Source organism: Tympanuchus pallidicinctus, unplaced genomic scaffold (genome assembly GCF_026119805.1).
Source record: "Tympanuchus pallidicinctus isolate F22 unplaced genomic scaffold, pur_lepc_1.0 scaffold22, whole genome shotgun sequence".
In the NCBI taxonomy this organism is placed as follows: Eukaryota; Metazoa; Chordata; class Aves; order Galliformes; family Phasianidae; genus Tympanuchus; species Tympanuchus pallidicinctus.
Window position 1 is genome coordinate 25,821,439 of NW_026294739.1, and position 12,362 is coordinate 25,833,800.

The 12,362-nt window shown below is 52.9% G+C and overlaps 2 protein-coding genes across 2 annotated transcripts; both read left to right on the plus strand.

Annotated features, from left to right (window-relative positions):
• Nucleotides 1-778: 778 nt before the first annotated feature.
• FOXC2 (forkhead box C2) lies at nucleotides 779-3,540 on the plus strand. The gene has a single exon (XM_052686700.1). The coding sequence runs from the start codon at nucleotides 998-1,000 to the stop codon at nucleotides 2,435-2,437; it is 1,440 nt and encodes a 479-aa protein (XP_052542660.1). The 5' UTR covers nucleotides 779-997; the 3' UTR covers nucleotides 2,438-3,540.
• A 4,801-nt stretch (nucleotides 3,541-8,341) lies between these two features.
• FOXL1 (forkhead box L1) lies at nucleotides 8,342-11,044 on the plus strand. Its single transcript, XM_052686709.1, has one exon. It carries the CDS (start codon nucleotides 9,056-9,058, stop codon nucleotides 9,965-9,967), a length of 912 nt encoding a protein of 303 aa, XP_052542669.1. The 5' UTR covers nucleotides 8,342-9,055; the 3' UTR covers nucleotides 9,968-11,044.
• The last annotated feature ends 1,318 nt before the right edge of the window (nucleotides 11,045-12,362 follow it).

Here is a 12,362-nt window from a genome sequence, read left to right on the forward strand (position 1 = left end):
AGCACGGAGCTGTGCACGGTCGGGATTTCGGCTCAGTGCCTGCGCCTGTGGGGAGCGACCTGGTGCCTTCACAGCTGCAAATGGGCTTCAAAATCCGTTTTCTTTTTGTCAAGTGCGGGGGAATGGTTGGCTCTTTTGGGGCGAAAACGGTGGGAAAAAAATCTATCTGGGGCTGGATGTGTAGGTTAAAGGTGGGAGAAGAGATGCAAATTATGGGATATCTCGATTAAAGGTGGGAGATGTGTATATATCGTTGGCTATATCGATTAAAGCAGGGCGACACTGCCCTTGTATGTGTATGTGTGTGTGTGCGTGTGTGTGTGTGTGTGCGTGTGTCGCGTGTGATGCTCGCATCGCCACCGCATCCCGCCGCCTCAACCCCATTGGTCGGAGCGGCATCGGCGCGGCCTGCTATTGGCTGGCGGTGGCCGCGAGGGGCGGGGCGAGCGGGGAGTAAAAGCGGGCGGGCGGCGGGCAGCGGTTTGAACGGCGGCAGCGCGGCCGAGGAGCTCGGCGGCTCCGCGCACCCCTCGCCGCTGCCGGGAGCCGGCGGGGCGCCGCTGTGCGCCGGAAGATTTCGCCCGGTGCTTGTGACCAGGGTTTCCGCAGGGCTGCTATTTTTATTTTTTTTTTTCTCCCTCTCTTTTTCTTTTCTTTTTTTTTTTTTTTCCCTTATTTTTTCCCCTTTCATTTTCCCCTACTTTTTAGTTTTGCTTTTTTTTTTTTTTTTTTTTTTTTTTTTAATTTCTCCTTTCTTGCTAGGGCAGCCCCCCTCCTTCCCCCGCCCCCTCCTCCCTCCCTCTAGGTGTGCCCATCCGAATCACAGTCATAACGAGGGAGGGAGCGACCCGCCTGCCCCCGGCTGCCCCAAGGATGCTGCTGCGGTGCCGCTGGGACTGAGATCGCAGCCGAGGCTCGCTCTGTCTCTCTCCCCTCTTCCTTCCCCGCAGAGGGTGAGGCCCTTCCTCTCGCACTCTTCCTCCTCCTCCTCCTCTCCATGATGCAGGCTCGCTATTCCGTCTCGGACCCCAACGCTTTGGGAGTGGTGCCCTATTTAAGCGAGCAGAACTACTACCGGACGGCGGGGACTTACGGCGGCATGGGCAACCCCATGAGCGTGTATTCAGGCCATGCCGAGCAGTACGCGGCGGGCATGGGGCGATCCTACGGCCCCTACCACCCGCACCAACCCGCCGCCCCCAAGGACCTGGTGAAGCCGCCCTACAGCTACATCGCCCTCATCACTATGGCCATCCAGAACGCCCCCGACAAGAAGATCACGCTCAATGGGATTTACCAGTTCATCATGGACCGTTTCCCCTTCTACCGCGAGAACAAGCAGGGCTGGCAGAACAGCATCCGTCACAACCTGTCTCTCAACGAGTGCTTCGTCAAGGTGCCCCGCGACGACAAGAAGCCGGGCAAGGGCAGCTACTGGACTCTGGACCCCGATTCCTATAACATGTTCGAAAACGGCAGCTTTCTGCGGCGCCGGAGACGCTTCAAAAAGAAGGACGTGTCCAAAGAGAAGGAGGAGGCCCGGGAGCGGCTGCTGAAGGAGCAGCCCAAACCCCCCGGGCTGCCCGGCGCCGACCTCCCCAAGGAAGCTTCTTCTTCGTCCTCTTCCTCCTCGGCCTCCGAGAAAAAAGTGGTGATCAAGAGCGAGACGGCGTCCCCGGAGCTGCCAGTGATCACCAAAGTGGAGACGCTGAGCCCGGGGAGCGGCGGGGGACTCCGGGACAGCCCCCGAAGCGCCGCATCGCCTCCCGCCGCCTCCCCCGAAGGTTCGCTGCCCGAGCAGCACCCGGCCGGCAATGGGCTGCCGGGCTTCAGCGTGGAGAACATCATGACCCTGCGGACATCCCCCGCGGGGGACCTGAGCCCGGTGAGTGCCGCCTCGGGCAGGACGGGGACCGGCATGCCGCTGGTTTACCCCACGTCGGGACAGCCGTCGGGTTACAGCGCGGCGTGCAGCCAGGCGCTGGACACTAGTGGGAGCTACCACTGCAGCATGCGGGCCATGAGCCTGTACAGCGGCGAGAGGCCGGGCCACATGTGCGTGCCCCCCGCGGCGCTGGAGGAAGGTTTGGCCGAGCATCCCACCGGCGCCCCGTCGCCCCTCGGGGCCCTCAGCCTGCCGTCTGGGCAAGAGGGAGCTTTGGGAGCCGGGCATCCGCACGGAGGAACTGCGGCGGGGCAATCCGCAGCCTCGTGGTACCTCAATCACGGAGCCGAGCTGAGCCACCTGCCCGGTCACACGTTCGGGTCTCAGCAGCAGACTTTCCCTAACGTGCGGGAAATGTTCACGTCGCATCGGTTGGGGATGGAGAGCGAACATCAGGTGAGCAGCAACTCCGCCTGTCAGATTCCCTACAGGTCCGCGCCTTCCCTATATCGGCACGCCGCCCCCTATTCTTACGACTGCACTAAGTACTGATTAGCTCCCCCCCCTCCTCAACCTCCCATCCTTCTCCTAGAGCCATCCGCCAAAAAAAAATAATAATTAAAAAAAAATTTAAAAATAATAAAAAAGCAATAAAAAATTAAAAGGAAAAAAAAAAATCAATAGCTAAAAAGAAAAAAAAAAAAGTAGCAATCAGGTGGAATAAAACCGCATCAAACCCTTCAAAGGGGGGGAAAAATAATCAAAACATCAAACGTAAAGCCTCTCCGTGGAGCTGTGGGACATGGGGGTGCAGATCCCAAGTTGTGTCTCCCATTCCTCCCCCCCATTCACCTCCCCATTTCGGGCCTCCTGAAATTCTGGGCAAGTAAATCCTACTTGAAAAGGGGATGTGTCCTAAAAGAGAGAGAGAAAAAAGAAAAAAAAAGAATAATTAAAAAAATTATATATATATATATGTCTATGTAAACAAAGTGGCAAATTTTATATGCTAAAGTATAGGGGGGTGTCGGAAAAAAATAAGTTATGGACCAATATCACAACGACCATTTATACAATTTTTTTTTGTTTTTTAAAGAAGTATATAAATATATATATATATAAATATATGTCCTGGGTATTTTTTAAAGTTCTCTGTTGTGCTGTAAAAAATGTGTGGATTTCTAATCAGGCTGATTTTTTTTCAGAGCCATTAATATAATATTTAAAGTTGAGTTCACTGGATTATTTTTTGTCTCGCCCGATGATTTCTGACTTCCAAATTGATGACGAGTGAGTTTTTCTTCTTCTCCTTCCGTGTACAATTATGCCATAGAGTTTCTTTCATTTTAGAGCTGTTCTTTGAGCAAGACGAGGAAATAATTTATTATTATTATTATTATTATTTTGCTAGTGGATTTTTTGAAAGGAAAACAAACAAACAAACAAACTAAGCACCAAAGTATCTGATACTTCCTTTCTTTTTAATTATTATTATTATTATTTACGACGCGTGATGTTTTTGTATAATAGATCTCACCTTGACCGTTCCTAAGGACTGTTTTGCTTTAATCTGCTTCGAAGTTCGTTTGTCTTTATGTGGTCTTCATTGTTGTACTTACCTTAAAATAAACCCGAGCTGTTTTGTTCTGCTCCAAGTCTGGCGCTCTGTGTGTGCGTCCGTGCTTTATGCAACCATTTCCCTCCACCTTTCCTTCGTGCGACGCTCGTTGTTTTTAAAACCAAGTCGTTTTTCCTGCTGCCGAAATGGTTGATTAGGGTTTATTTCTCGGAGAAAGGTTTCATTCAGGCTTGAGGCTGATGCTGGGCGGCCGCTCTATCCCAAATCTCTGCCCTTGGCCTCCAAAGGGGAGAAGAGAGCAAAACGGGGTTGGGGGTGGGGGGGTGGGGGTTCTGCTGCCGCCTTCCCTTCTGCCCTATCCTTGCAAGCTCTGCTTCGCTGCGGTGCCCGCACTGAGAGCTTTACCAAGCGAAAGCAAAACCCCGTTTTAAAAGCAGCCCGAAGCGAGAGCTGGGAGCTATCGCTTAAACCTCAGAATCTCAAAATAACTCGGAAAGTCCACGCGTAGGGACCGTTTAACAGCTTTTTAATCCCCTCCCGCGTGGGTATCTGCCTGCTTTCAGCCTCCCCTCCATCCCCCTGAGCTGCTGCGCTCACTGACAGACGTTCCCCAAACCGACGTGAACCTGTTAAAGCTGCTTCCCCCCCCCCCTCCCAAAACGCAGGGACGCAGCAGCGTTAAGGCTGAAGGTGCCGGGGGAGCCTGGAGGAGGGAAAAGCTCCCCTTATTCAAGAGATTTCCATGCCCGGCTCCTTTCCCCGCTGCCGGCACAGCGAAGGGGCTCCGCGGCTCAGCCCCGACGTGACCCGAGGGCACCTCCCGGCCGCATCCATTCCACAGCCCCATCCCCTCTGTCGCTGTGTCGGGGCTGAAGGAACCGTTCCGTTCGCGTTGGCCTTTAGAAATCGATGACATGAATTGCTTTTGATCGCTGACGTTTGGCACGCGCTAGAAATCTGGCAAAAAGCACTGAAACTCTCAGTTTAAGTGAGGAAAAAAATGCCCGACACTCGATCTGTATTTTAAGGAACATTCTTGTAAATCTCTTGCCATTTTTTTTTTCTTTCCTGGCTCTGAGTGGATGATTTATTTTTTTTTCTTTTTTCTTCTCTCTTTTTCCCCAACTTTTTTTTTTTTGTTTTCTTCTTCCCCCAACAAAATCCAAAATGCTGTTTTAAATATAATAAAAGGGGTAAGAGCATTCATCGCCCCAATTCCAACTCCTTTCTCCCTCCCCAGAGCTGGGGAATTCCTGGCCAGTGTCTCTGCCACCCCTTTCTCCCCCCTCCTCCTTGTCCTGGGGGACACAGCACGGCTGGGAGTTGGGGAGTTGGGGTGGTATTTCTCCTGATACCAGCAGTACCCACAAGGAGAGCTTGGGATAGATGCAAAGAAGGGGACAAAGCGCTTCTTGGTGGGGTCTGAGCTGTTCCCAAAGCCTCTCCTCGCTCTGCTCTGCTGCCAGCTAAGGATGGCCGGGTTTCAGCCGCTTGGCACAAAAAGAAAAGCCCTCTGTGAGGTGCTGAGAGCAGCGTAGTACCGGGAGCTTTCCTCCTGCAGGATCAGGCCGTTCTCTCATCCTAAATCCAGGAACAGCACCCGGGACAGGATGGCCTCGCAGCCTTCCCCCTTGAGGGTGCAGAGCTCCCTTGGCAGTGCCCGTCCCTCTGTCCCGAATGGGCTCAGACCTCACGGATACGTCTCACTCGCTCCTTCTCGCCGAGCCCTTCTGAGGAATTCTTTTGGGCGCTCGTTTTGCAGGCGAGGTGAGAGCCGAGTGCGTGCTGCAGGGGTGATTTTGAGCCCGATTTCGAAGCTGTGATGCAGGGTTCGATAACGTGATAGCTTTTGTCGTGACAGGTGACGGCTGGGGCAGAGAGGGAGGAAGAAAGCCAGGAGGAAAGCACAGGGCAACTCCTTACAGACACCCCCGTCCCCTCGAGCCGGCCCTGATGCGTCTATTTCCACCCCAGATAATCCCTCCACCGCGTCCCTTTTCCAGGCTCAGCCAACCCCTCCCAGCCCTTAGGACAACTTCTGCAGCTGAACGCCTCCCCCCCAGGCCCCCCTTAGCAGGTCAGAAGGGCCAAGCTCTGCCCCAGCGGGGCCGCCTGAAGCTGAGGGATGCACCGGGATGAGGCCCAGCGCGGTTCCGGGCAGCGGATGAAGCTGGTGGATGGGTTTTTCTTGCTACATTGCCATCAAACTATGGTTTTGCAAACCTGTCTGAGAGCCCAGACAGCTCTGTGGTTCAGGAGGGGAAGGGCCGGCGGGTTCGCAGCTCGTTCCTGCACCGCTGCTGGGAATTTCCCTGCATTGACAGTCCCAGGGAACGCATCCCTGGTGCTGCGGGGACCCGCGTAAAACTTTTTCCCCTTAGGAAAACCCCCTGCCTCTCCACAACCCCGGGGCAGAGAGCAGTCTGCTCCCTCTGAGCCATCCTACACCTCCTAAAGACCAGCAGTGCTCTGTGGGAAGGAGATTTTGGGGCAAGGCTGCTCGCTTTTCTGCCACTTTGGAGAGGATTTTGCAGAAAATTCATACCAAGCATTGAGGAGCCAGGGGAGAATTAAAAATACTCCCAAGCCCCTTGCCGGCATTGAGAGATTGTAAAGCACTGTGCACGGCAGCTCAGGGTGAGGGGTGGGCATTTCCAAGTGGCTTGGGGTCATTCTCAATGGTCAGCTGGGGATGAGGAAGCCCCTTCTGAAGCAGCTCCTTCAAGAGCAGAATGGACCCGGAGGAGGGCTGTGGCTGCAGAGGGAAGTGCTGATTTACACCCCTGCTTCAGGTTGAGTTACGGAGGGAGTGGGGAGCCTTGATTTACCCCTCTCTCCTCCTGGGATCCTCGGGTGGGATTGCTCCTCTCTGCTGCTTTAAAAGGGGACAGTCAGCTGGAGAGGAGGGGAAAAACATCCAGGAGTGCCTCTGTTGCCGGATCTGCATTTCTTATATTCAGAGAAAGAGCTACAACAACAACAACAACAACGACGACTACAACGTCCCCCCCCCCGGCCTCTCTCTCCCTTCCCCGGCCACCCCAATGCCTGTGCACATAACGCAGAGATGCTGCCGGCAGGAGACAGACACGCATGGGTTGGGAAGAAGACAGAAAAGCCTCATCCCCGCCTCCAAGGATTTCCTACCGCAAAGAGGGGGAGAAGAGAGGGGGGAGAGAAAAGGAGGAAGCAACAATTTTACTGGGGGAGGGAGCTCGGGGAAGCCCTTGTGTCAGTCTCCTGCCATACGCACGAGTATTTACTGTTTTAATAATCTGCCTTTGGAGTGTCCCAGGAGCGGGGTGTCCCCGAAGTGGGGCTGTGCGGGGGGATCCTGCTGCCCTGTGAATGCATCGAGAAGGTGAGAGCAGCCGGGCTCTGCCCCATCCCTCCCAATGAAGATGCTACCGAGGGGAGGGGCTGCCCAGGAATGCCGACCCTCAACGTTCAGACAAAGGGCTCTCCCCACTCCAATCCCTCCTTCCGCTTTGATTTATTTGGGGTTTGCATGGATGGCATGCCTGATGGTGTGTGTTACCGGCAAAGGAGGAGTGAGCAGAGTGGGATGGTCCCTCCCTATCCCGTCCTGGGACGAGTCAGTGAACGGGGACGGTCCCCATCCCCTTATCAAGGAGCCACCTCCTTCTCCAGCCCTGTGTTTCTCAGGCTCGCTTGCAGCGTCTCAGCCTCCGTCCATGCTTCATAGCTCTTTAAAAAAATAATAAATCAAAAGGAGGTGTCGTTAATCAATCATTTGCGGCTCCATGTGAATCCCGCTCGCTTTTACCTGTGGATTAAACCCCTTTGCCTGCTCCATGTCTCGGGAAATGGCATAAACAGATGGGAAACCCGACGGGCTGAGAGATCCTGCATGGAGGGCTGGAGGGAGGGCTGGCTGAGCTCTGCTTTTACTTCCTCACCCACCATGGAAAAGTCCCACCATAGCTGCTATAAGCGGGCGAGGAGCTGCGTGTGGGGGTTTATTTCTCTTTGAAGCCATTCCCAAGGAAGAGATGCTTCCTGATTCAGGTCTTGCTTCTCTCCTTAAACAACCAGGGAACGGGCATCTGTCAAGCTGCTTCTACTGAGCATCTCCTGTTCACCTCTTGCTTCATTTCTACAACCTTCTAACAGGGGACATCCTCACATCCCATCTCTATCCCACCCCCATCCCATCTCTATTGTATACCCATCCCTATTGTATCCCCCTCCATATCCCATTCCCATTCCCATTCCCATCCCATCCCATCCCATCCCATCCCATCCCATCCCATCCCATCCCATCCCATCCCCATCCCCATCCCCAACCCATCTCCATCCCATCCCATCCCATCCTCATCCCATCCCCATCCCCATCCCCATCCCATTCCCACCCCCATCCCTGTCTGTCTTCCTCTTCCCTCCCCCAAAGGAATGATGCTTTAATTAACACAGGGAGCCTAGGGAAACAGCCGACACCTCCAACTGCATCAGAATCCCTCAGGGCCTCGTATTAAAGCTGCTACATCAGCAAATTAAATAATAATAATAATAAAAATAATAATAATAAGCCAACAACAGAAAACACAGACCTGGACATTTATACAGAAAAAGAGCATCACAAATTCCTAATGTAAGCACCGGCCAGCTGTGTGCACTTGTAAAGTTGTTATAATCCCCCTCCTTGTTATAAACAGGAAAGTACATAATATAAAGCAACAGGCCCGCATTCACAAATACTGATCCTCCTCCCCCTCCTGCCGAGTTCCCCCCTCACCCTCCCTCCCCCCCCAGCCTTCTGCAGCCATTGGGGACTGCAGGGCTCAGCCTTACGCACCTGCCCCCCCCCCCCCTTCCCCCCAGCAAATAACGACCACAGAATCCTTTTTTCCTCCCTCCCCATCAGCAGCTCCGTTTTCTCCCCTCCTCGATCTTTTTTCCTCCCTTTCTCCCCTTCCGTTTATTTCTCCTTTTATTTATTTTTTTGTTGTTTCGCGGCCCCGTTTTCCTCCGAGGATCCTCTCCCTCTCCTCCCCGAGCTCCAGCAGTGCACATCCTGCTCTGCTGTGTGTGCTTACAGCGTCAAAGGGTGGACGTGATATTTCAAACATCAGATCAGTGCGTTTATATATTGGGTGCCCGGAAATTTTTCCAAATAAACACAGCTTGATTCGACTTGGGTGGGCAGACTTATCAACAGACTAATTCTATAAACAAATGAAGGAATAACCCGGAGACCATTGGCTGGTACCGGCGAGACACGTGGAGTGAGCTCGGAGTTTTGTAGCAATGAAATTTTAATTAATGTGGGTGGGCTGAGAACACAAACGACTGTTTATCAGAGACAATTTATTTTCCAGTGCTAAGTCAACATATAATAGCAAACTTACAACAATTATTTAACTTTTTTCCCCCCCCCTCCTTTTTTTTTTTTTTTTTCTTTTTTTTTTTTTTCTTTTTTTTTTTTTTTCCTTTTTTTTTAAAGCTATGAAGCGGGGACAGAGGCAGAGCGAGCTTGTTCGGGCTGGGCTGGGATCTGAGCTCGCACAAACCTCTCCCTGGCAGACTCATCCCTCCTGGGGGGAAGAGTCGGAGCCCCGAGCCTGCCGGCCATGAGTCACCTCTACAGCCCCCACCTCTCCCCTATGGGCTCTCCGTCCATGCTGTACCTTCCTGCCGCTCTGGGCTTTGCCCCCAGCAGCGCGATCACCCGGCAGGACCCTCCTCAGAAACCCCCCTACAGCTACATCGCCCTCATCGCCATGGCCATCAAAGAGGCTCCGGAGCAGAAGGTGACCCTCAGCGGTATCTATCAGTTCATCATGGACCGCTTCCCTTTTTACCACGACAACAAGCAGGGCTGGCAGAACAGCATCCGCCACAACCTCTCCCTCAACGATTGCTTCGTCAAAGTGCCCCGGGAGAAGGGTCGGCCGGGGAAAGGCAGTTACTGGACCCTGGATCCGCGCTGCTTGGACATGTTCGAGAACGGTAACTATCGCCGGAGGAAGAGGAAGCCCAAAGCTTCGGGGCCGCCGGAGGTTCGCAGCGGTTCGGCTCCTCCCGACGGCGGCCGCCCCGACGAACCCAAGCGGGCCAAAGGGAGCGAGACGGAGCAGAGCCCGGCGGGGGATTCGGCCGATGAGGGGGTTGCGAAGCCGGCAGCGGGGCGGGAGGGAGGAGATGCTGTCCCCGGGTGCCTGGATCGAGGCGGTGCCGCCGCTCCCCGACCCCCCGACGGCCCGGGGGGTCCGCCCGCCGCCGGTGCTGGGCACAAGAGGGGCCGGAGCTTCAGCATCGAGAGCATCCTAGCCCAGGGGCTGCGGCAGAACCCCCCCGGGGCCGTCCCCAAGTCCCGGGAGAGCCCCGTCGGTTCGCTGGTGGCCAGCGGAGGCTTCGGTTCGGCCCTCAATGCTTCCCTCATGCTAGACTCCCAGGTGCACGGGAGGCTCTACCACATCGGCATTCCTTTCCTCTCCTGCTTCCCTTTCCACTTCTCTGAGGCGGTATTTAATTTCCAGTAGTTGCCCCCATTATGATTTGTGTCCTCACCCCCCCCCCCCCCCTCCCCGTTCTGCTCGCTGAGAAGGGAGAACCCGGACTCGGACCTCACCACGCGGGTAGGGACCTAAAAGCAATGCTAAAGGTTACTCAGGATTTCAGGGCGTTCTCAAGGCACCTCTCACTGCAAAGCTCTCTTTTGTCATTGCCTCATCCTCTGCCACATCAACTGAAAGGTAAACCGGATTTTTCTCACATCACAGAGAGGGGCAGCTGAAGGGGGAGGGGGGGGGGGGGTCATGCTGGCCTCTAAGCCCTGCTAGGTTTGCTCTGCAGCTTTAACCTTTGCATCCAGCAAGATCCTCAGCTCCGCTTTCTGCAAAGTCCTTCCGCTCTCCAGTTTTCTTTAATTTTTCCTTTTGGAAACCAAACCTGTCCTTCTTCTCTCTTGCAAAAGAGACTGAGACTTGTTTTCCTGTTCATATTCTGCTTGAGATCAGCCCAGTCCTCCAAGAAGGGGAACCAGAGCTGGAACAGGGGCAAACAAAAGAACTCAGGCTCATCCTTCACAGCTCTGCTTGCTTTGACTCAGCACTGTACAGAATTCAAGCTGGTTCCCTGCCCATCACTGTCCTTCTCAAGTACTGCCACAGCGCTTCCGCCTCTCTGTTGTGACTGTGGAGAGAGGGATGGCTGAGCAAACATGTCTGGAAGAAGAAGTGCTTTCCACGTGTTGCTGGGATCAGTTGCTTCTGACCAAAAAAGACTGGGCTGCCGAGGCTGATTTTGGCATTTTGGAGTGTTAACAACCCAGAAATGAAACAGAGAACAACAACCAAAACAAAACCAACAAACAGAAAACAAAAGACTTCAGCTGCGTTTCTCAAAGTTTTCATATATATTTTTTTCTTCAAGAGGGAAAAATCAAGGCTCCTTAGAAGCAAGCAGGAATATTTCTTTCTGTTTTTATTTTTATTTTTCCCATAATAGAGGCTTTTTGTATATTAATGGATAAATGCCCTTTTGGAAGAAAAAAAAATAATCTATATTCTCTTTTTTTTTTTTTTTTCATTATGAAAATATCCAATAAAAGTATTTTGTCCAGGATTGTGGCTGTGTGTGGTCAAAGTCACCTTGTATTGTGCAGCAGTGGGCTGAGGACTGAGCCCCATGCCAGGCTCTGATGCACTGCTGCCATCATCCCAGTGCCAATATCCTGAAGAGAGCATGAAGCACTGCAGAGCCAGGAGGTAAAAGGAGATAAAAGATAACAACAGGGGAAATGATCCATTTGTTGCAACTGAGGTGATGTTTCCCAAAATGATTCTGTTCTTCTCTCTCCTACCTCTATCCCATCCTTTCTTGTTACAGAAGCATCCCCTTAAATTAACCCCTGGATTGTTGGAAATCTGGGGTCCTCAGGTGAGCTGTGATTCAGCTTTCATAGAGGATAGCCGCACTGTGCACCTCATCATCCTGCCCTGACCTTTGCACTGGGAGCTCAGGGGTTCCATTCAACATGAAGCAAAAAGCTCTCGGCTGGGGGAGTGCAGAAAACCCTTGTGGAGTTTCCCAAAAGAAAGATGCTCACACATGGATCCAGGAGCAGAAGCAGCTATGGGTTTACCAATTCCTCTCATGAAAAGGAAAAAAAAAGACAATAGGAAAAGGAGAAGAGGAATTTTTATGTAGATTTGCAAGACAGACTTTAAACAAAATCCCTTATTGTGCTGTACTTCATAGCACATAGAACCATCCTGTTCCTGAACAATTCATGTTTAGTTATCGATGGCGTCCATTTCTTAAAGCTATGACACTGAATCAGGAAAGTGAAGTGTCACTGCCCCCTCAGTGCCACTGGTGGGATAATACACAGGGCTGGGAAGGTGCTGGGGGATTATTGCCTCGAACCCCCTTGTCCCTGCAGTGCCTCTCCTGTGTAAGTAAGGAGCAAGATAAATAAATGGCAGCCATTACATGAGATGTGCAAGGTTTGGGGTGGGCATCATGTTGTTTTGGAGGCTGGGTGGGAGCACCACCACGGGCAAGAGGAGAGCTGGGTTGGTTCTTGCCTAGCAGTGCTTGAGACCTCTGGCCATCTCTCTGCCCCACAGGCTTGCAGGATTTGCTCACAGTTTGGAGGTAGGGAGGTTAATCCTGTCTCCTTCAAGCCCCAAAGCGAGCAGAGATGCTGTGTTGTGGGTGCCCCATCCTTGGAGACACCCAAGGTCAGGCTGGATGTGGCTCTGAGCACCTGATGGAGCTGTAGGTGTTCCTGTTCACTGCAGATGGTTGGACCAGCTGGCCTTTAGGGGTCCCTTCCAACTCAAACCATTCTATGATCCAGGTGCACCGAGGGAACCATCAGCAGCCATTGCGACCATCCAACCACCTCCACACCGATGCCTTTTAGTACAA